The 21,127-nt window shown below is 38.0% G+C and overlaps 5 protein-coding genes across 9 annotated transcripts; 2 read left to right on the forward strand and 3 right to left on the reverse strand.

The window, feature by feature from the left end:
* Positions 1–6,094: 6,094 nt before the first annotated feature.
* LOC110225319 (26S protease regulatory subunit 7 homolog A-like) lies at positions 6,095–7,284 on the reverse strand. Of its 2 annotated transcripts, XM_021014752.1 has the most exons (5): positions 7,059–7,284; positions 6,667–6,748; positions 6,438–6,529; positions 6,277–6,351; positions 6,095–6,183 (listed from the first exon to the last, which is right to left on the reverse strand). In XM_021014752.1, the coding sequence occupies exons 1-5, from the start codon at positions 7,128–7,130 to the stop codon at positions 6,130–6,132; spliced, it is 375 nt and encodes a 124-aa protein (XP_020870411.1). In that variant the 5' UTR covers positions 7,131–7,284; the 3' UTR covers positions 6,095–6,129. The 2 variants fall into 2 exon arrangements, with proteins under 2 accessions (XP_020870411.1, XP_020870410.1); XM_021014751.1 differs by having other exon boundaries at positions 6,277–6,529.
* A 145-nt stretch (positions 7,285–7,429) lies between these two features.
* Positions 7,430–10,250, reverse strand: LOC9329005. Its single transcript, XM_002892897.2, has 3 exons — positions 8,571–10,250; positions 8,076–8,325; positions 7,430–7,871 (listed from the first exon to the last, which is right to left on the reverse strand). The coding sequence occupies exons 1-3, from the start codon at positions 9,872–9,874 to the stop codon at positions 7,674–7,676; spliced, it is 1,752 nt and encodes a 583-aa protein (XP_002892943.1). The 5' UTR covers positions 9,875–10,250; the 3' UTR covers positions 7,430–7,673.
* A 118-nt stretch (positions 10,251–10,368) lies between these two features.
* LOC9329006 (ubiquitin-conjugating enzyme E2 34) lies at positions 10,369–13,276 on the reverse strand. 4 transcript variants are annotated; one of them, XM_021012921.1, is made up of 11 exons: positions 13,170–13,266; positions 12,755–12,794; positions 12,585–12,676; positions 12,325–12,379; positions 11,883–11,921; positions 11,737–11,800; positions 11,575–11,636; positions 11,454–11,493; positions 11,350–11,377; positions 11,107–11,198; positions 10,369–10,926 (listed from the first exon to the last, which is right to left on the reverse strand). In XM_021012921.1, the coding sequence occupies exons 3-11, from the start codon at positions 12,639–12,641 to the stop codon at positions 10,650–10,652; spliced, it is 714 nt and encodes a 237-aa protein (XP_020868580.1). In that variant the 5' UTR covers positions 12,642–12,676; positions 12,755–12,794; positions 13,170–13,266; the 3' UTR covers positions 10,369–10,649. The 4 variants fall into 4 exon arrangements, with proteins under 4 accessions (XP_020868580.1, XP_020868581.1, XP_020868579.1 ...); XM_021012922.1 differs by lacking the exon at positions 12,755–12,794 and adding an exon at positions 12,833–12,944 and having other exon boundaries at positions 13,170–13,261; XM_021012920.1 differs by lacking the exon at positions 12,755–12,794 and having other exon boundaries at positions 13,170–13,276.
* A 1,243-nt stretch (positions 13,277–14,519) lies between these two features.
* Positions 14,520–15,513, forward strand: LOC9329007. Its single transcript, XM_021012894.1, has 2 exons — positions 14,520–15,167; positions 15,268–15,513. The coding sequence occupies exons 1-2, from the start codon at positions 14,950–14,952 to the stop codon at positions 15,332–15,334; spliced, it is 285 nt and encodes a 94-aa protein (XP_020868553.1). The 5' UTR covers positions 14,520–14,949; the 3' UTR covers positions 15,335–15,513.
* A 952-nt stretch (positions 15,514–16,465) lies between these two features.
* Positions 16,466–20,489, forward strand: LOC9326279 (alanine aminotransferase 1, mitochondrial). The gene is made up of 14 exons (XM_002890171.2): positions 16,466–17,094; positions 17,741–17,791; positions 17,871–17,921; positions 18,007–18,072; positions 18,157–18,218; positions 18,332–18,410; positions 18,488–18,592; positions 18,681–18,791; positions 18,919–19,056; positions 19,152–19,347; positions 19,441–19,595; positions 19,709–19,783; positions 19,867–20,070; positions 20,164–20,489. The coding sequence occupies exons 1-14, from the start codon at positions 16,876–16,878 to the stop codon at positions 20,278–20,280; spliced, it is 1,629 nt and encodes a 542-aa protein (XP_002890217.1). The 5' UTR covers positions 16,466–16,875; the 3' UTR covers positions 20,281–20,489.
* The last annotated feature ends 638 nt before the right edge of the window (positions 20,490–21,127 follow it).

Here is a 21,127-nt window from a genome sequence, read left to right on the forward strand (position 1 = left end):
GAAATCTGGACGAACTCCTCTTGGAAAATCACCGTGATGAATGAGAGTTGGAAGAGCGAGGATTTTGCTTGTTTTGCGGTTGACCTTAACGGGACGATGAAAGAAGTAGATTGAATGTGGATTGAAGAATGGGTTGAGTCCACCTTTCTTCAACTTCTTGAATGTTAGATTTGTCGCATTCGCTGATCTTCGTAGTTTTCCACTCCAGACAGTCAATGGTGAAAACCACCTTAGGAACGTTGAGAAGCTGTCTCTTTTGTCTTGAACAGTGTTGACGTAGTGGTACAGCCATTGGATGTCGAAAGCAATTCCTACCGTGTATACGGCACAGAGATACCAGAGGAAACAGAGAACTTCTCCTGGCATGTTTGAATTTTCGATCCTGTAAAGATGAGCAAACGGATAGTCAGGATGAATTCCCATTGGAGCAATGTGATGACAGTTTACTCCATAGTTCGTCAGGATGGTAGATTGATATGAGAAGATCTTTGTGCGTAGTAGCTCATGAAGCTTGTTTCTGCTGATGAGTTGATGAACATCTTCGGGTACGTCTGCTTCAAAGTCATAGTAACTCTTCTTGGTTTCGGAGGAACTGGCCATCATGTGTATCTCGTCGGGCGTTTCCTGTTTTACTGGTTTTCGACTTAGCATGTCTGCCAAAGTGTTTTTGGTGCCCTTTAAATAGACTGACTCGAAATCGTACTTTGAGAACCACTCACTCCATCTTAGTAGCTGCTGATGCGGGACCATCTTCTGCTTGAACTGTAACATCTTGGGAAACGAAGACATATCCATTTCTATGCGAAACTTGTGTCCTATTAGATGAAATTCAAACTTTTCGATAGCCTTTTTGACTGCTAAAATCTCCTTGAACGTTGAGTGATAATGCTGTTCTGAATCTTTGAAACGACCACTCTTGTATCCACAGATTTGTCTTTTCCCATCCATCTCTTCAAACAGTATTGCTCCCCAATACTTATCGCTAGCGTCTGTCTGTAGAATACGCATGCCTGAGGAGGGAATCTTTAAAGGAGGTAGCTTTTGCACTTCTGCTTTTAGACTTTTGATAGCTTCAGTTTGTCGTGATGCCCACAAAGGAGGATTTTTCGACAACATCTTCTGTAGAGGTCTTGTCATTCTGGAAAGGTGTGGAATAAAGTCTCCCACATAATTGATTACTCCAAGAAATTGTTGAATTTGTCGCCTTGTGAGATTTTCATCAGGAAAATCTAGAAGTTATGTAGCTAAATGGGCCTGTGGTGTGAAACTTCCTTCTTTGATATGCATGCCAAGAAAATCAATGTTGGGCTGGGCTATTATCATTTTTCTGGCTGATAGCATGATTCCACTTTTCTTGACGATATCTTGAAACTGTTGTAGCGCCTGAATATGTTCTTCTTCATTCTTCGAGAAGATGAGTATGTCATCAATGTATATAAGGGCTGTGTGTAACAACGGCTCGAATATACGTAACATTGCTTGTTGAAATAGCGATGGCGCCGTCTTGAGACCAAAGGGTAAGACATTCCATTGAAGGTGTCTATTTGGAAGGCAAAACGCAGTCTTGTATCTTTCTTCAGGATGAACACCGAGTTGCCAAAATCCTGACTTCAGATCAAACTTCGAAAATATTTTTGCACCTTGGAGATGTTGAAGAAGCGCTCTTTTATTTGGCAGTGGAAACTTGACGTCTTGCAGATACTGGTTCAACGGTTTGTAATCGATAACTAATCTGAGTTTTCCTCTTGCTTGTTCTGCACGATTATTAACGTAGAATGCTTTGCATGCCCATGGAGAGTTTGTTCTTGAGATGATACCTTGATCCATCAATTGATTGCATTCCTCATTTGCCTTCTGCAACAGTGTTGGAGGCATTCCTGCATGGCTTGCTTTTGTTGGTGTTGTGTGCACATCTTCTTTGAATGGTAGGGATACGAAGAAGCTTGAGTTTAACCATAACGGATGGTCGCACTTTTGAAGGAACTCTGTGTGTGAATCTGCACATGATGCCATCTTTAGTTCTTCCTCAATTTTGTTGAATTTTGCAGATGCTGAGTCTTCGATTGAGAATAGGCGATGCATCGTGGTAAAGGCCTTGTAGAGATTTTTCCATCTCACACCTCTTGGTTCAAGAGAAATACCGAACTTCTTCTTCAGTACCGAATAAGTATCCCACCCAAGAATTAAGTCTTTACCAGGTGCAGATGAACCTAGTACTTCCTTAGTAACTTGACATCCTGGGAAAAGCTCGATCGTTATCGGTTTTGATTTTAGCCTAACCGTCAGGGATCCAGCGTTTGCTACTCTGAAATCTTGTTGATAAGGCATCCACATGGCTCGTGAGAGTATCTTTGGATTTATGATTGTTGTATGAGCTCCTGTGTCGAAGAATGCGATTGCGTGCACTGGCTTTTCTCTTTTGGAAGGATCGAAGATGGTTACTGGTAGATGTGGTGTCTGCAGTTCGTCTTCTTGAGGCATCTGGGTAATCTTGAAACAACAATCATCGTCTCTGTCATCTTCGGATGAGGATTCGGAAGATTCGTCATAATCCGAATAACTGCATATAGCATCATTCTCGTCACTATCATAAGATAGTATTGACTCGAGATCGTGGTTATCAATATCAAGATCTGGAGCTATCTTGGATATCGAATGAATGAGATACTGCTTCTTCTTTTTAGACTTGTTTGGACAGTCTTTTGCAAAATGCCCCGTCTTTCTGCATAGAAAACATCTTGAAGTTTTCTCGAAGCTTTTCTTTTTCCTAAAGAACCGCTTGCGTTTAATCTTGTTGAAATATTTCGATTTCAAGAATGATTTCTTGGATCTTCTTCGGTCTTTTCGTCGATCTTCACATGAACAATTTTTCTTTTTCGAACATTTGATGTTCAGATCTGGTCGAGCACATATCTTCGAAAGATGCTTTGACTTGTCCATGAATTCTGACCAAAATTCTTTCTGCTTGCAAAGCTTGTCAAGAGTTCTGAACACCTGCTGCTGTATCTGTCCAATCGAGATTTCTTCGATTGTTTGCCCTTGATCTCTGATATACAGCTTTGTTTGTTGACTTAGGTAGTCGTCGATGGATGAGAGATACACCTGCTTCAGGCTTGGATTGTTTAGACCATTGAGAGCATAATACCTTCGAGTTTGCCGCTCGAAATGCTTTGCCAAATCTCTCTTCTTCAATGAACAACACTTCGCTGTGTAGAATTCTTCTTGTAGTTGTTCTTTTAAATGATTTGGGGTACCAACGAATTCTCTATGTATTTCTCCAAGAAGTAGAGGTATCGTTGTTTGATACACCTGCTGCTGCCGATATTCTCCAAGCGAATTCCACCATTCTTTTAATGCGCCTGACAGTCTTGATGTGAATTGTTGTATCACCACTTCTGTTGGGGAAGTGATTGCTTCGGAGGTCATCCACGCATGAAACTCGTCGAGACGACTATTCCATTTTTCAAAAGGAATGTCATCGAACGTGAACACCATTATCTTTGATGCAAATTGTTTCTTTGGTACGCCTTGAGCTTCATAGCTCATCTCTTCGTCACTTGAAATTTCTTCATAGATCGGTTCTTCTTTTGGAATATGTGACTCATCTCCGATTGCAAACTGATTTGGAAGAGATTTATCAGTTTCTGATTCATCGACGGAAGAGGTTGACTCTGAAAGAGCTGAGATGTGAGCCATTGTAACAATTGGTAGCGACTGCTGTTCTTTTGATTGAACTTGCAATTCTTGTCTTTCATCATCAGATGTTTTCGCAAGATTGTCTAGTAAACTAGACATCGAAAACTCGATCATCGCAATTTCTTCTTCTTTTGCAACATCCTCTTTCTTTTCTTCTTGAGCAGACTCATGGCTTGATGAAGATGTGAAGCTTGGCTTCTTGGATGGATTGATGGGAAACTCAGAATCCTTTTGACGCCTTGGTTTAGTTCTTGCCGCCTTTGTTTTGAAATTGCTGATTGAGGTTGTACCGAACCGAGATGTAAAGGCTTCATCCGAGGATAAGAATCCAGGTACAGGCTGTTTTGGTTTTGGATCTTGATATCCAGACAGAAATCCTGGAGAATATGATTCTTGATATGTGGGTAATCCAGATGACATATAGTCAAAAGGATTATACATATTCACTCGCCTCTGATTCTGGACTAGACTTTCTAGGCTTCTTTGAAGATCTTTGAGTTGATATTTAAGACTGGTTTGTTCAGCTTCTTTACTTCTGAACTGAGATGTATTAACCTTCATTTGTTTCGCCATAGCCATCATTTCTTGGTGCAAGTTGCTGAGTCTCTGTTGAATCTCTGATATGGCTCCTTGCAGACTGTTGAATCTTCTATTGTTGTTCTCCGACATTTAATCAACCTTGTGGCTAATGGATGTCAGTAATTGATTTTGAACAAAGGCATTTTCTGTTTGCCAGTTGAGAACCTTTTCTGCTTGGCTTAATTCGTCTGGTCCAGCGGAGTTGATGCTGTTTGGAACAATTTTTGGTGTATGCAGCACATTGTCTTTGACAAAGTCCTTTGGTGGAGGAAAGTCCGTTCTTATCATCATGAGTTGCTGAGTTGCTTCTTCCTTCTTTGTTGAATACTCGACTATGAAGTCGTAGTTGTCTTCACCAAGTGGACCAACTGTAGGATCTCCTTCAAGGTAGCGTTTATAGAGTGGATCCTTCTTTTTTCTCCGTCTTCTTCGCTTTTCATCATCCGATTCATAAGAATCTTCTAAACATGCGGTGCATGAGCAGACATCGAAGTAGCAATGTCCGTTCTCATCTTTGAATGGATATACGACAGTTCCATTCTGCCCAAAAGCGATTGGTTGAAGATCTTTCTTTTTGACGGGATCATAGAACTCTTGCTCCTCAATTTGGATAGTGAATTGAGTAAAGAGTTTCTTTTGAAAAGATGAACTTGGCTTTTCAAACTTTATCTCCGTGGTTCCGTCGCTTCTAGAGTGAAAGCTTACGTCAGATGACTGAATCGGTGCTTGAGATGCTTGATGTATCTTCTCATAGCTTGTTACCCATGACTCTGGCAGTTTTCGTAGCAATTCCTCTCGAGATATCTGTCTCGGGATTTGAATAGAGTTGGGTGCTTGTGATGCCGATGTGACTTCAAGGTATAAAGCTTCATCTGATGCTGGTAGTGCAAGATCGAGGGCATGATCTTGGATTCTGTATACGATCTGATGATGTAGAGTTGCTGCCACACTTTCTTCTTGCATAGGTGCTCCGATTAGTTGTAATTGAACCTTAAGCGCCTTCAGGAGATTTGGATCTTGTAGTGAGACATTGAAATTGGGAAACAGTGTTATGAATACTGTTCCTGCGTTCAGCGTTGTTTGTACTGTTCCGATGCAAGCTTGTTGATAGGATTTGAGCCTTGAGTCAAGCAAAGCAATCCGTGCTACAACCGGTAAACCTTTTCGAGCGTGTAAGGTTAACCCGATTCGTACCACACCAAAGTGTAGATGAGTGTAGCCTTGCTGCTGCCATAGCCTTGGAAGATGCTCCGGGATATTTAGCGAGATGAATTGTTCTTCTTCGGTGGCTGGAACTTGACATGATGAAAACTTGCTGGATTGTACATACTCCAATACTCGTCGGCTGGAAGATGGCCTGATCAGATCGCGAACACTTTTTACTGAAAAAGCACTAGGCTTTTTAGCAAAGTATTCATAAGGATTAACCAACGGGAGAGTTGTTTCCGGCAACTGATCTCCGGGAACATATTCAATCTCATACAAGGAATTTATCTTAGAAAGAGAATTATTTCTTTGGATTTTTGGTAAAGTAGATATAGCAAATTGAGAATCTATAGAAGGATTTAGCTGAGGGTGTTTAGGAGGCTTAGAAAGAGACATGATTGAGAGTTCGTTTTCCAGAACATTCAAAACGATCAGTCATAAACAATGATTCTCTCTACCTTCACACAAGTCTTTGGCTCTGATACCATAATCTTAAAGCTAGCACGAGCGGAGGGTCGTGTTGACTAAGTCTAGACGACAGTCGTGTTTACTATTCAGATGAACTTGGCTTTTCAAACTTTATCTCCGTGGTTCCGTCGCTTCTAACCCCACACGTAACATTGCTCTGTTTGTACATGAAACAAAGAACTAACCCCACACGTCGGTTGGAGAGAGACTGCTGCTCAGAGAAGCAACGTACTTCTGCAATTACAATAAAACAACATTCAGACAGGCTACAATGAGAAAAAGCTTGAAGAAGGCTAATAAAAATATGGAGTTATTATTGAATAGTACCCGCGAGTTTTTAGTCTGAATGACATATCTAGCATCTTCAGAGTTTGGATTGAGTATCGCCGTGCATGTAAAAACCTAAATGACGAAAATCTTATCAAGAACCTTGTATATCCATCACATCGCTGAATTTGGAAGACTCTGAGTGAGAAAATATCAGATACCCGCAGATTTTGTTCTTCATCCATCATTTCTTCATCGCCGACAAGATCCCACTGGCTTCGTGGAGCCAAACCCATGTCAGATTCTTCCACCCCTGAGATCAACCAGTAAAAGCATTCAAAGACAAAAAAAACCAAAATAAGAGAGAGTATTCATGTTTTTACACAAGATCAAAATGATTCAAGAAAGTCAACAACGCATTGTTTTTTCAGAAACAAAAAAAAAGCGCACCGCATATATCGTTGATCTTCTTTTCCCTTTCTTTTATCTCTTTTTCCAGTTTCCTTATAGCAGCATCATAAGGTCCTAATGCCTGGAGTTAAATTGAAAAAAAGAAAAGAAAAAACAGAATCAACAATAGTTCCTACTTGGGTCACTCAAGAACATAACTTAAGAGTTCGAGATAAATGCATTATATCAATCTTGGATTTGTTACTAGATGATGACGAGAAGAACGGACCAAGCAAGAACAGAGTAAGCCAAATAACAGAATCATCCATAAACATGCATGATTCGAGATTGAAGTAAGATTCAAAAGTATCAAATTACTGAAACTTCTATATTGGTAGAGGTAACGAATTGGGCAAGAACTACGATGACGTAGGGATGAAGAAATAACGTACATGGGTTTTGAGAATCGCAATGTCTTCTTCGTCTATAGGAATATGCTTCTTGTCCTCATTATCGTGCTCCATTGTTACTCTCTCAGACTCTCATAATTATATTTTGCTTCGATCGCTTTACTCTGAAGGAGAAAGAAAGATGAATTATATATTTCTTGAAAGAGAGGGAAAAATATGAAGGGAAATAACTTTTAAACATATCCTCAGGTTTCGATTACTATTTAAAATCGCCCCTTTACTTATTATCTTATCAATTTCAACCCTGCATCGTTTCGTCTGAGTAGGTAATATTAAAAAATCACCTCTTTTATTTCCTGTGTAATCAAATATTACCCCCTTGTTTTAAACTATTGCAAATTTAGTCCACGTTCTGTGTTCAATAAATCTTGGTATACAATTACATGTTTCAAAAGCAGTCAAGCTTGTTCTTATAAACCAATTACATGTTTCAAAAGCAGTCAAGCTTGTTCTTATAGAACTGAAAATTCTCAAGCAAAAAAACTCTATTTCACCGACACAATCACAAAATCGTCGGAAAAGAATTAAACGAATTTGACATTAACGACGCCTATTATAATACAGGTAAAGAAGAAGAACCATGGAAACAGAGGAAAGTTAACGAATGTGTTGACTTTTTTTTTCATTTTCAGCTATGAAGTTTGGTTCTTCGCCTCTACAGAGATACTCATCGCACATCGATGAAGTTCCCCAGTCTTTTCTTAGCCGCAAGATATCCTCTGTAAAAGTAGAACCCGATGCTCCAATGAAGACACTGGACATTGCACATATAGTCTTATCCAACATAGCATCCACCTACACATTCCAGAAACCAAAGCATAAGCAAGTGAATCTCTCCTCAAAGAAGACGGGAACAAAGAGTCTAAGGATTTTTCTCACACCAAAGACTGTTACTAGATCATAGACCGTTATAATGGATATCTTTTCAATACCACATTGGAGATACTGTTCAAGTAGAGAATAAAGTCTTTGGCCCTAAACAAGTAATAAATTCGTTACCTGAGAGTCATCTTCTATACCATGTCTATACAACAACGAGTCCCACTTTTCTGCAGAGTTGCGAGGTGGACGTTTGACAAGGGGAACGACTTTTCCATTAACGACTACTAGTGACTGAAGCAGACCGGTTTCGCTTTCTGCAGCATCTGTTGAAAGGTAGATGACTGGAGCATTGGCCCTTTCCACCATCCGACTGATGCAGTCTGCAGCTTGTGGTATAGGATAAAAACAACTTGGCGATTTTGCATTGCTGGCAAGAAATCATTCATTAGACAGAGCCAGCTATTAATGAGACACAGATTTTGTTAAAATCCAATCCTAGTCCCTATATCGATCATCAATATCAGCACAGTATTCAATTGCTACACAGACAAACTGCTGGATGGAGATATCCCAATCAATTGAGTGTGGGCTACACTATGAAGATACATAATGGCAACAATGAGAAGGTTCCATAGCCTAAAAAGGGAGAGATGCAACAAAAAAAAAACTCACCAGAACTTAAGGAACCCATGTCTACGGAGATGAAGCGAGATGAAATTCTTTCCTAAGAATGTCTGGATGAATCGCTGTGCCGTCACCAAAATGAGCCTACTGGGTTCGATCAGTGTTTTACATTTGTGATTGATGGGTCCACCAGGCTGCATCACCAAATCTTGCTCCATATCAGCATAGAAGACATCCCCTATGGCGATCACACCATCATCAGACTTAAACTTTTCCACTACCTCTTTAGAAGTTCGCTTAGTTGGCTTCTTTATATCTTCAATCCAAGGAGCCTCAAGCTTCCCACCAATGGAAACCCCCAATCCCTTCAGCTTCTTGATATGATCCTCATCCACATAACAAGGCTGTGGCGATGAGAAGTAACAGATGAACCTGTCAATGTGAGCATTGTTCTTCTTATCAATCTCCTTGAACTGATCAAAAGAAATGACAACAGTTCTTCCCAAGCACGTATTAATCCGCTCTATATCTATCACTCTATCATACTGGTAATCAAACTTAGAGCTTGGAATCACGAGAACTCGATCCAGCAGCGCAGCAAAGAACATATGTTTCTCTAAGCAAATCAAGTGGTTACTCATTTGACCTGAGAGACAGATAGCAAAAAGGAACTTTTCTGGTCTAGGCTTCCATTCGATCGTTTTCCGCTCCAACAACTTCTGATCTACCTTTTTACACCTATCATCGTAGTAAGAACCAGTGATACTATCTGAACCAGAACCAGTGACTGAGTAATTCCCAGTCTTGTGTGGTGAAAGAAGGACCTCTTCGATTTCCTTATTCACTGAAATCTGCTTCAGTAGAGCAGCTTTCACATTGTCTATTAATACAGAAGAACCAATTGCATTCGAAGAATTGAAAATCGCACGGTTCAACAGAGAGACAAGTGCGAGCTGTTGCTGCCTCAGAAGATTCAGAGCTTGGAGCTCAGATTCCTTGACCCGACTCGACATTGGATCAAGCTTAAAGCTCGAGAGATCTACTGAGAAGAATCTACGAGTATCAGTAAATAAGAACAAAAATCCGACGAACAGAGTTAGAGAGACGACAGCAACGACGTAACGCTTGTTAACTGAGATTTTCCAACGGTTTCGAGCTCGCGATACGATTTCATCGATCTGAAACGCCGATCTTGGACTCCTACCACCGCCGTTAGCCCTATTTATGGCCCTGGCGGTGGTGACGGAGTGAAGCTCGTCTTCACGGCGGAGGTCGAGATCGTTGTCTCTGGTGTCGTTCTGTGGGATTAAATTCCGGTGGTCCTCTTCATCGTCCGACGAGTTGCGCACCATCGACGAGCTGGAAATCTATGGGAGATAACAAATCCAAACAGTACGATTCTTCTCAGAGTATCCAAATCTCCAAATTCAAAAAAAATCGAAATTCGACAGAAATGCGAATAAGCAAATTAAAATTATTAAGTTAACATTATTTAACCGATAACAATAATCACTGGACTGGACTCGAGAAGAAGATTGGTAACCAGTCAACGTCGGTGGTTGAAGAGATTGAACCGGTACAGCCAAACCACTTTTTTAATTTATCATTATTGTGATGAGTATGGTTTTTCTTACTAATGGGCATAAAGTGACAATTGCTTAATTGGCCCAGTATACCTGACAATTCTACTATTTCATTAGTGACGAATATTCTTGTAGCTACTCTGAAGATGTCAAAATTGTGTCTCGGCTCTGTGTCACTTCTGTTTAAGAGCCTTCTTTGTCATTAAGTTACTACAAAAATATTGCAAAAAATTGACGAATTAACCTGTGAGCTCTTGGAGAAGTACAATTTGAAAACCATACGGTTCTATTTTATCAAATCCAAACCATTACCCTCAATTCATATACTATACAAAGTAGTTCCAACAAAGCTACAATATGTATGTAAATGTGAAACCAAACTTATGTTATCTGCTTTTACAAGCAAACCATGAGGGGCTAAAATGAGTAAGTTCAGACGAAGAGCACTAGACAAAAGGAGACTACTCTTGATGCTGAAGAGAGAGAGAGACAAGGAGAGATTTTACCCGATGGGTTGTCCAGGTCGGGAACTGTTGCATAGAAATTACAGTTGAAGTAAAGGCAAAGCCATTACAACACCGAAAACCGACACTAGCAACAGTATTATCCATGCTGGCAATCCCTGTTTCTTGTTCTTTTTCCTCTCCTTCAAGCCACCTTCTGAGTCCTCCTTAGTTGGATCGATGGTTTTCTCTGACTCGACTTTGGTATCGCTCTTTTGAGGAGACTCTGATGTTGTCACTTGTGTGGCAGCTTGCTCAGCTAGTTGCTGCTGGTTGTACTTCTCTACGTACTCTGGAAATAGCTTTCGAAATGCTGGGCTGTGACATGTAAGAACATTGGATTCAGGTTCAAGACCAAAAGCATGTAAGCTTGGGACTGCATTCATTCCTATGTTCGTTATCTAACCAGCTTTTATGACTATCCTAACCACAAATAACTAAATTTAGCTTCTAAATGAATCCAGAATTTAACAAATTTTGATGGTGGGAAAACCTTACGTTTTACAATTGAACGCTAGAGATGACTTAGCCAACCGTTGTTTCTCAGCTACAGTAGTGTTCACACTTCCAGTTGTCGGACTGGTATCCATCTGCGCCACAAGTCAAACGTTTAGAGGAAGCTTGGGAACAGAAAAAGAAAAAAATCATAATAATATCTAAGCTATAAACCATTACAATATAAGAAAATGAAAATTTTCAAACAAGATGTCCATAAATTTGTAGAACCTACAAAGAGCTTACCATAAATGAGAGAAGGCCTGTAAGTATGCTGCATTCGTGAAAAAAAGTGGGTTATCAACAGGTATATCAATTGTCATCTTCCAAAGTAAAGAAAGAATCTATACCTTGACACAGACCACATCGGATTCCAGCTCTCTGGGTGAACTGTACATGCCATGTAAATTTATTTAGATATTGGACAACTTAATTGATACGAAATGAACAGAAAGTGCAGATTGTCCTTACAATCACTCATAGACAAACAAATTTTCTTTTGTGTCATGAATCGACCATTTGGTGTAGTCATTCTGAGGCCAACAAATAAAATATTTGGTTCATTAGAAACTTGACTAAAACTGAGGTAAGATTAATGTTGAGACTGAAGTCGGAAGAACCATTGGAACATACGTAATCCCAGGTGGCTTGTAAGGATACTCAGGAGGAAACTTGATCTTTCCATAGTAAAAACCCCCTGTTAAAAAGAATTTTAGTATCAAAAATAAGATAGTCCAAAAGACAACACTAACAAGAAACTTTCAAAAGAAGATTTTCACCTGCAAAAGGTGTTCCCTCACTACCTTCCAGCACATAATCTGTAAGATTAATTCACTAGTTAACTCTACGTTAGTAAGAGATCAATCAAGCTACCTTTTTAACATACTAAATGTAATACAAAGACTGAAACTCCCTAACCGCTAACAGCCTTTCACAATTGAGAAGAAAAATGTCAAATCTATGCATTGTACGTATATATAAACCTTTTGATAAATAAGTCTTCACCGTTCTATCAAAGTGATGGTTAAAATGTGAGACGTCCTCTGTCTACTTACATCGTAGTAACCCATTGTTTCATAGTTTAACGTATATTCACAAGTGTAGCAAATATGTCCATCATATATACCTCTTCCTAACACCTTTATAGAAAAGCTTGCAACAGGATTACGGGAAGCCAGCAGGAGAAATAAAGATTAAGAAAAAAAGATAGGAAAGGCTTACGCCACTCGAGAATGTCATTTGGGGAAGGACGAGCAACAACATGGGAGACTGGTTCCTAAAGGCCGAAAACAGAACAAATTATAAATAACCCCCAAAGAAACAAAAGAAAATATGAAACTTACTCTAGAACAAAACCAAGAAAATATTCACATACAGATACAGCATCATTGGAAAAGTTGAGAGAGAACTGGTTGAGTAATAAAAATGAGGAATAGTGGTTCTTGCTGAAGAGGTGTGGAAAACAAGAGAAGAGATTGTACCTTGCAAAGTGCTCTATATTCCTTTTGAAGACGTTTTATACAAGCCTTTTCTGCCATCTAAGAGCTATGGACTAAGTGTGTAGCTGCAGCTGCTGTTAATCAATAAAACGAAATATAAATTAGAGTGAAAGTCCACCTACTTAACTTATGAAATGAACCAAAACACATACTAATTCCGTTGTCCGATCAATTAGAAAAGGAAAGCATTCCCTGTATGCCAAACAGAATCAGTGGTATCAATGGTTTACCTCAACCTTGGACAGAAAAATCAACCAAATACACACAAGATCAAATGAAACTTGAATCAAACAACACTATGATAACTAAAAATCCCCAATTTCCATGAGCTTGGGAAAATCACTGCAAACCAATTGAAAGCAACGAAAATTCAATTGAATTCCAACCGAATAAGAGGAAATTATCTGGAAAATATCTCAACCTAGCAAATCGTTTGATTCAACCGAGAAAATTGCAACAACAGTAAACGAACAAAATCACATCAGAAGAAAATGCAGCGAAGAAATTCCAAAGTAGATAACATCAGATCGAAGAAAGAATTGCGAAAATATGAAAGAAATTGAGCACCTCAATCGAAATTTTGTCGAGGAAGATTTTCTCTCTGGGGTTTCTCGTTAATTAATCACTTTCTCCTTCTCCTCGGGTTAGAGAGAGAGAGAGAAAGAATTAGCCTAAACTCGCGCTTGGTTTATCTAAACCAAACACAAGTTAGACCGGTATTGTATAATCCATTCCGGTTCGTTATTTGTAAGCCACACACCCACCCCACAAGATAAAATAAAAACCCATTTCTAATTGAGGATCAATGATTTGATAATTCATTTTTGCGTGATGCACTTTTCCCTATTTCTTTATTCTCCACTCATCAAATAATCTGTGCCGGTTCTTGGAATCAACTTTTCCTTCTCTTCACAAAATGAAAACATAAATAAATAACTGCAGAAGAAAAGAAAAAACAATTTTGTGAATTAAAAAACTAGTGATTAGTAGAGCGACAAAACCGGTGTTACCTGCAATTTTTCCTTTCTGAAATTGGACTTACACTAATACCTCCAAATTCCAAAGTTATGTCTTTAGAGCATCATTATAGGGGGATGTTAGCTGAATCTTAGGTATTAAAGTGATTTAAATTAAATAGTTAATATCTTAATAAGCTAAGGAACTAAAGAACGTTCCTTAGCTTATTAAAGTATTAACTATTTAATTTAAATCACTTTAATACCTAAGAGGTGCCACGTATCACGTTTTGATTGGACGGATTTCACATATTCTACAAATACGCTTTCTAATTTCTTCGATAATAGAGCTCGAGTTCGTGATTGAGGTATGCATCAACAATTGAAAAATGATTTGGTCGAGCATATATGGACAAAATATAGAAGAAATTAAGTTTAAAATATTTGTGATTTATGTTATAAATTGTATCTCATGTATGTTTTAATTTTTTTAATTTGCAACAATTATTAAATTTTCTATAAATATAAATTTTATTTTTATATTAATATTTTTTTTTCTAAGAACCACATGTTAAGAGCCTACCATTAATCACACAAAAATCTTAACTTAAAAATACTAATCTCTTAACAATCACTTTTACAAATAAATTATTTAAATATTACTAAGATCTATCTCTATATAATGATGCTCTTAGGGCATATGCAACGGTAAAACAAGAAGATAGTTCTTAATTATTAAAATAATATTAAAGTTTATAATATCTAAGAACAGTTCTTCAACTGATGCTACAACAGTTCTTCAGGGAGAACATCTACCCATGCTCTTGAGTATATGTTCCTCAATTTTATTATTTTTAAAATCTAAGAACAGCCCAACAAATTGGCCTCATAAATATGGTCTTAGAAAAAACTTATAATAAAATGAATAAAGCTAAGTTTCAGCCTCTTTTGAGTTCCCCGATAACAGTAGGCAGAAATCACGTGCTCTAATCACATGACCACCATCTCTTTCTCTTAGTTTCAAAGCAGTTACACGAGTTAGGTAATGTGAATATGTGGATCTTTGTCTCTACATATGATATTGTATCATTGTTTCAATGTAGATGCTGAGGAATATCATCATCATCAGTAAATGATTAAGAATAAGATAAGTATCTCACCATCTGATTAAATAGCAATAGTCAAAGTAAGATCACGTGATCAGATCCCAATAACTATGTGTTCAAACACACACAAGTCTTTTTCTATAAAACCAACAAAGCTTTAGAAGTCTCTCGTCCCTCTCTCTCCCTCTTTCTCCAACTCACATCTCTATCCAATATTTTCTCAGTTACAGTCACAAGTTAAGAGGTTGCAAGAGTCCTAACGGAATTACAAGAAGAAAACTCACAATGAAAAGATACTGTTCAGTGGCTCTGGTTCTGTTACTTGTAGCTTTCTTTAGCAGCAAGTATAGTGTAGAAGGCCGTTCTCTGTTAACGATGACACATTCGAGTCAAGCTCAGAGAGATTTGCATGTAAGCAAGGAGATGAAGAAAGAGCCACTTAAGGGAGAAAAAGATAGCTTCAGAAGAATCCCAAGGAGTGGCTCAAACCCTATACAGAACAAGTAATGAAGAAACGAGACACGATCTAGTTTTTTTTTAATGTATCCCCAAAGATGAGTTTTAGGTGTAATTGACATCAAAAAGTGTTTCTTTTTGATTCAGGTGTAATCCACCGGTAGATGTTAAAGGAAGTAGGAACCAGCAGATCACAGCATCAAGAAAACCTTAAATTTTAGTTCTTTTTCTTTTTGTCCTTCTTAGATCCTCTACTTTTTTTCTTTTTTTCATAGAATAGGTTATCTAGACATGTGTGTTCTTAATGCTGTAATCTACTTGAAATATATGAACTCATCTTTTAATCTTATTGATCAAGAAAATGCCTAACTCGAGTAGTCTAACTTTCAAATTCTCAACCTCTTTGAGTGTCTGTGTTCTTCTTCTGTCTCTGCTTTGTGGTTTATTTTATTAACTTCAGCAGATTTATCATCAGCCATAACTCATGTTCTTCTCAGTGATGCTTACAATGATCAACCTCTTTCTCATTTTGGTTCTTATGCTTCAAATGCATCCTCAGATCCATAAGATAAAGAAAAGTGCTATGCAGGAAATTTGATTTTCTCTAACCAAATGCTGAACAACCCTCATAATAACCTGATTGTTTAGCTGCCTATCTCGATTTCCACTGAGTACTTCTCACTACAAAACACCTACAATGAAAGAAGTAATCACAGTGAGAACTAGATTCGTACTTCTCTAGTACGCCGATACAGATTATTTACAAAACTTTTGGACCAAAATAAACAAAGTGGCACCCAACAGGCCAACACGTTACTGTACTACCTTGCATATATATTACAGTAACAGAATAGATGTCTGAATTTTGGAAACTGAGTTTACTAATAAATGTCTGTACTACGTTAATTTTACTAAAAATTAACATATATAGTGAACGAGGAAAACTAAAATTGCAAGTAGAAGAAAATGCCTACATCAGCAGCCTTCAGGGGTTGAGGACGACGCTGAGAAAACCGCCGCCGATTAGCGTTTCAGCATAAAAGCGTCGTCTTTTTGCTGGTTAATAATTGGGATTTGATAAAAGTTTTCCGGTTGGGCCGGAAGAGAGTCTCTAAACCGTAAGTCGGCCCATAATGACCAAATTTGAATAGCGAGATTTGTCCAAATTCTAACAGCGTTTTACCCGCCGACTCCGAACAATAAAACACATGGTTTTGTCTAAATCCACGATCCAGAAGTTCTTTTTGTCGAATTAATTGTTCAATTTGACAAACCAAAATCAACTAATAAAAGCAGAAGAAGAAAATCATTATTTTTTTATTACGACTAAGAAAATATCATAAGTGGCTTACGGATTGTGGAAACACACTAAAAACAATAATAATCTCAGTACTTTTGTTAACATAAAAAAATTCTCATTATTTTATTTACATTTTGTTTACTACTTTAGTTTGATTTTTCGTTGAAGAAGAAAAATATAAAGTTTGATTTTTGACATACTATTTGGTAAGAAAGGAAAAAAGGAAAACATTAAATATTCGTTGAAAAAGGTTTAAAGAAATCCGTTGAAAATAAAGGAAAATTACATAAATTCCAAATCGGTGGATGGTCAAAAAAATGTCAAAATCAGTGTGAATTGGAGAGAGAGAGAGAACACAGGAATTGGGAAGTTTCGTCTTTGAGCAAAACTATCCAAAAGCTAAATTTGGATTGAGCAACAAGCTTTTAGTATAAATCCCTGATCACACATCACAAATGCGGAGATTCGTGATTGGTCAAGCTAAAAATCTCATAGATCAGAGTCGTCGTCGCCAACATATTCATCACAAAAATCTCAGCTTTCTCTCTCTTCTTCCTCCTTTTTCTGCTCCTTCCGATTCTTCATCGCGCCACTTGTCTTCTTCTTCTTCGGAGATGTCTGCTTCTGATTCCTCTTCCTCTCTTCCCGTTACTCTTGACTCCATCAATCCCAAGGTCCGTTTTTTTCTTTTCTTTTTTCCTCTTTTCTCGCCTTTCTCTTGTTCAATCAATAGTTGATCTTTTTGGGTTCCTTTTTTTAGTGATTTTGCATTCTGGGTTTGGATTATTTTTCCTCGATTGATCTGGGTTTTTCGCAAGCTTTGATTTTGTTATATACTCCGATAAAATTTATGATTTACGATTTGTTAAAGCAAAGAGCTTCGTTTAATTTCTTCGAGATTGCTCTGTACTTGATTTAGGGTTTCTAAGGTTGATGTTGTTTTAACAACCTCTCCTTTTGGGCATCATGTTTCGATTTTATGCATATTGTGATTCGTATCCTCGTCTCCGCATCTCGATCATTGACCCTTGATAGCTTTATTTATTTCTTTTACGAATTATATTATCCTTTGTTTATTTATACACACATATATCAAACTGGGACTTTTTAGAATCCATTTTTGTTCTTTAGTTTTTTGCGGATATTAAAAAAAGTCTGTTGCATTCTGGATTCTTCATTTGTTCTTCCTTGTGCTTACCTCATACTTTTCAATTGAATAGTTTATTGTCAAGGAACAGTTCTGCTTTTAAAATCTTGCTATAGTGACTGATGTCTTGAATATTTTCCTTGGTTTTTTTATTTCTTTTTGGGGGATCTCAGGTTATCAAATGTGAGTATGCTGTCCGTGGAGAAATTGTCAACATTGCTCAGGTTAACATCATTGTCCTTGATTGTATTTTTCTAAAGTGGAGACTGTTTGCTCATTTTGATTTCTGCTCCCATTACACAGAGGTTGCAAGAAGATTTGAAGACTAACAAGGATGCTTATCCCTTTGATGAGGTACGTTATAATTGTTTTAGTCCTTTTCGTATGCTCACACTTGTTTCTTATGAATGAAGCTTACAAGATTCTTCCCTTTTGGCAGATAATCTACTGTAATATCGGGAATCCTCAATCTCTTGGTCAACAGCCTATAACATTCTTCAGAGAGGTAAATACGTGAGCTTTTATAGTACTGGTTTGTTCCATATGTTATTCTTGACTCATGAGTTAACTTGTAACATTTATGTCTCAGGTTCTTGCTTTATGTTCCCACACTGCCCTGTTGGACGAGAGTGCAACACACGGTTTGTTCAGGTACCAAAAGTGGTTTATATGTTTTATTACCTCACTATGTAATTCAGCTTCTTAGTTGTTTTGATTCTGTGGTGTAAGATTGTTTAAACATTGAACTTTACAAATTTTATCAGCTCTGATTCAATTGAACGTGCTTGGAAGATTCTGGACCAAATTCCCGGGAAAGCGACTGGTGCTTACAGCCACAGCCAGGTTTGTGGCATTGTGAATCTTGACAGCATCTCTCTCTCAATGATGATTCCCTCTCTTAATCTTCTGTTCTGCCTCAGGGTATCAAGGGGTTACGTGATGCAATTGCTGCTGGAATCGAAGCCCGTGATGGTTTCCCTGCTGATCCTAATGATATATTCATGACAGATGGTGCAAGCCCAGGGGTAACGATTATCAAACTAATCTTATCTTAACTCGTAGAATTTGGAACACCTTGTTGTGAAGGTGACAGTGATGTTCCTCTCCTTCTAGGTTCATATGATGATGCAACTTCTCATAACTTCAGAGAAAGATGGAATCCTTTGCCCTATTCCTCAGTACCCATTGTACTCAGCTTCAATTGCCCTTCACGGTGGAACTTTGGTATGTTCGTTATCTTTGTTTCTGATGATGATATCATTTTGATGCATGACTATGTCGACTGGAAAAATGAATCTGCTTCCGAGTTTCTTTGTCTTTGTTCTGATTTGCCGTCATCTTCTTCTCGTAGGTTCCGTACTACCTTGATGAAGCATCAGGATGGGGTCTTGAAATATCTGAGCTGAAGAAGCAACTTGAAGATGCTAGGTCAAAGGGGATCACTGTGAGAGCTTTGGCAGTCATTAACCCTGGAAACCCGACAGGGCAGGTAAATGAATCTTCAAGACTAAAACTCACAAATTTATACCGATGCGAATTTCACAGTTTCGTCTAAATTTGACCTCTGCTTTGTTCTGGTAAAAGGTTCTTGCGGAAGAAAACCAGCGTGACATTGTTGATTTCTGCAAGCAAGAGGGTTTAGTTCTTTTAGCAGACGAGGTTTATCAAGAAAATGTGTATGTCCCTGACAAAAAGTTCCATTCCTTCAAGAAAGTAGCCCGCTCTATGGGCTACGGTGAGAAGGATCTTGCCTTAGTCTCTTTCCAATCAGTCTCCAAAGGTTTTACAAAAACCCAAATCTCTTAGTCAATTGATAATTCTGATCATTGCAATGGGAAATTAGTCACAAAACAGGATTAACTATTTTTGACAGGGTACTATGGAGAGTGTGGGAAAAGAGGTGGCTACATGGAGGTTACTGGATTCACTTCTGATGTAAGAGAGCAGATATACAAAATGGCTTCTGTGAATCTTTGTTCCAACATCTCTGGTCAAATTCTTGCTAGCCTCATCATGAGCCCACCCAAGGTACAAAACATCTAATGTGACTTTCGCATTACAATTAATTCAGTTTCCACCAGGTGGCTTGGACTTGCACACCGATAATTGACCTTAACATTTTTTTTATGAAATTTGATCAGCCTGGTGACGACTCCTACGAATCATACATAGCAGAGAAGGATGGAATTCTCTCATCTTTAGCAAGACGTGCGAAGGTTAGCCATCTAATAGAGAAATAGGAATATTCAAGATTAGAACTTTTTGTTCCTAATACGATTGAACTCTTCTAACCTTGCAGACTCTTGAAGAGGCACTGAACAAGCTAGAGGGTGTTACATGCAATAGAGCGGAAGGAGCTATGTATCTATTCCCCTGCCTTCACCTTCCACAAAAGGCGATTGCAGCTGCAGAGGCGGAAAAGACAGCACCAGACAATTTCTACTGCAAACGCCTTCTAAAAGCTACTGGAATAGTCGTAGTCCCTGGTTCTGGCTTTAGACAGGTTTGAAAAAAGAAAAAGCTTTTTCTCCAAAGAACCAAACTAAAATCTCAGTTGCTAATATTGATCCTGTGTCTTTTTTTCGGTTTGATGTAGGTACCTGGAACATGGCATTTCAGGTGCACTATACTTCCCCAAGAGGATAAGATTCCAGCGATTGTTGATCGTCTAACTGCGTTCCACAAGAGCTTCATGGACGAGTTCCGCGACTAAACATTGTGTTTTCAAGATCTCTCTATATAGATATGAGTAATAATGTCCCATGCCGTTTCTTTTTCATCGACTTTGTGTTTACAGAAGCTAAGATGTGAGAGCATTAGTTAGTGCTCTCTTTCTTATTCACCTTTTGTTCTGCTCTTTTTATAGTGAAAACCCATACATTATATAAATTGAGAGAGTTTTTTATAAACGGTTGGTCAAAATGTTTAAATGTTATCTTAACAAGAAATCACAAGATTAAATCACTGTTGAACTTCAAGTTCAAAGTTTCGATTTTTTAGAATCATTTTCGTTTCTCTTCGTTTAAAATAATGTACGGATAAATAACTGCATAAGATTGCAGAAAAAAAGATGTGATTAGAGACGAAACAGCTGTTACCTGCATTTCTTTTTTTCTGAAATCGGACTTACGCTAGCTAAAAATGTAGACAGTAATCACGTTCTCTCTATTCACATGGCCACCATCTCTTAAATTTCAAAGCATGCCTCACATGAGGTAGGTAATGTGTACAGTACAAATGATAATGTATCGTCGATTGAATGTAGATGCTGGAGAATATCATCATCAGTAAATGATTAAGAATAAGATAAGAATATCACCATATGATCAAAGAGCTGCAGACAAAGTAAGAGTACGTGATTAGATCCCAATAACTATGTGTTCAAACACACAAATCTTAGTCTATAAAGCAACACGTTTTAAAAGTCTCTAGTTATCTAACTCACGTCTCTATCCAAGATTGTCTCAGTTACAGTCACAAGAACAAGTTACGAGCTTTCAAGACTCTTAACGGATTTACAAGAAGAGAACTCACAATGAAGAGATACTGTTCAGCGGCTT

Source organism: Arabidopsis lyrata (assembly GCF_000004255.2).
Source record: "Arabidopsis lyrata subsp. lyrata unplaced genomic scaffold ARALYscaffold_1, whole genome shotgun sequence".
NCBI classification, from domain to species: domain Eukaryota; kingdom Viridiplantae; phylum Streptophyta; class Magnoliopsida; order Brassicales; family Brassicaceae; genus Arabidopsis; species Arabidopsis lyrata.

What these genes read in the sequence shown, in the direction of transcription:
- LOC110225319 (XM_021014751.1), bottom strand. Translation starts at nt 7,130, where the DNA reads ATGGAGCACGATAATGAGGACAAGAAGCATATTCCTATAGACGAAGAA. An exon ending in TTGCGATTCTCAAAACCCAT is followed by an intron (nt 6,749 to 7,058) that starts GTACGTTATTTC and finishes ATTTAACTCCAG; the next exon opens with GCATTAGGACCTTATGATGC. An exon ending in GAAGATCAACGATATATGCG is followed by an intron (nt 6,530 to 6,666) that starts GTGCGCTTTTTT and finishes GGTTGATCTCAG; the next exon opens with GGGTGGAAGAATCTGACATG.
- LOC9329006 (XM_021012920.1), bottom strand. Translation starts at nt 12,641, where the DNA reads ATGGCAGAAAAGGCTTGTATAAAACGTCTTCAAAAGGAATATAGAGCA. An exon ending in CAGGCCTTCTCTCATTTATG is followed by an intron (nt 11,199 to 11,349) that starts GTAAGCTCTTTG and finishes CTTGTGGCGCAG; the next exon opens with ATGGATACCAGTCCGACAAC. An exon ending in CTAGCGTTCAATTGTAAAAC is followed by an intron (nt 10,927 to 11,106) that starts GTAAGGTTTTCC and finishes TACATGTCACAG; the next exon opens with CCCAGCATTTCGAAAGCTAT.
- LOC9329005 (XM_002892897.2), bottom strand. Translation starts at nt 9,874, where the DNA reads ATGGTGCGCAACTCGTCGGACGATGAAGAGGACCACCGGAATTTAATC. An exon ending in CATGGGTTCCTTAAGTTCTG is followed by an intron (nt 8,326 to 8,570) that starts GTGAGTTTTTTT and finishes ATTTCTTGCCAG; the next exon opens with CAATGCAAAATCGCCAAGTT. An exon ending in GTATAGAAGATGACTCTCAG is followed by an intron (nt 7,872 to 8,075) that starts GTAACGAATTTA and finishes TGGAATGTGTAG; the next exon opens with GTGGATGCTATGTTGGATAA.
- LOC9329007 (XM_021012894.1), top strand. Translation starts at nt 14,950, where the DNA reads ATGAAAAGATACTGTTCAGTGGCTCTGGTTCTGTTACTTGTAGCTTTC. An exon ending in TCAAACCCTATACAGAACAA is followed by an intron (nt 15,168 to 15,267) that starts GTAATGAAGAAA and finishes TTTTTGATTCAG; the next exon opens with GTGTAATCCACCGGTAGATG.
- LOC9326279 (XM_002890171.2), top strand. Translation starts at nt 16,876, where the DNA reads ATGCGGAGATTCGTGATTGGTCAAGCTAAAAATCTCATAGATCAGAGT. An exon ending in AAATTGTCAACATTGCTCAG is followed by an intron (nt 17,792 to 17,870) that starts GTTAACATCATT and finishes CCCATTACACAG; the next exon opens with AGGTTGCAAGAAGATTTGAA. An exon ending in CTGGAAACCCGACAGGGCAG is followed by an intron (nt 19,057 to 19,151) that starts GTAAATGAATCT and finishes TTCTGGTAAAAG; the next exon opens with GTTCTTGCGGAAGAAAACCA.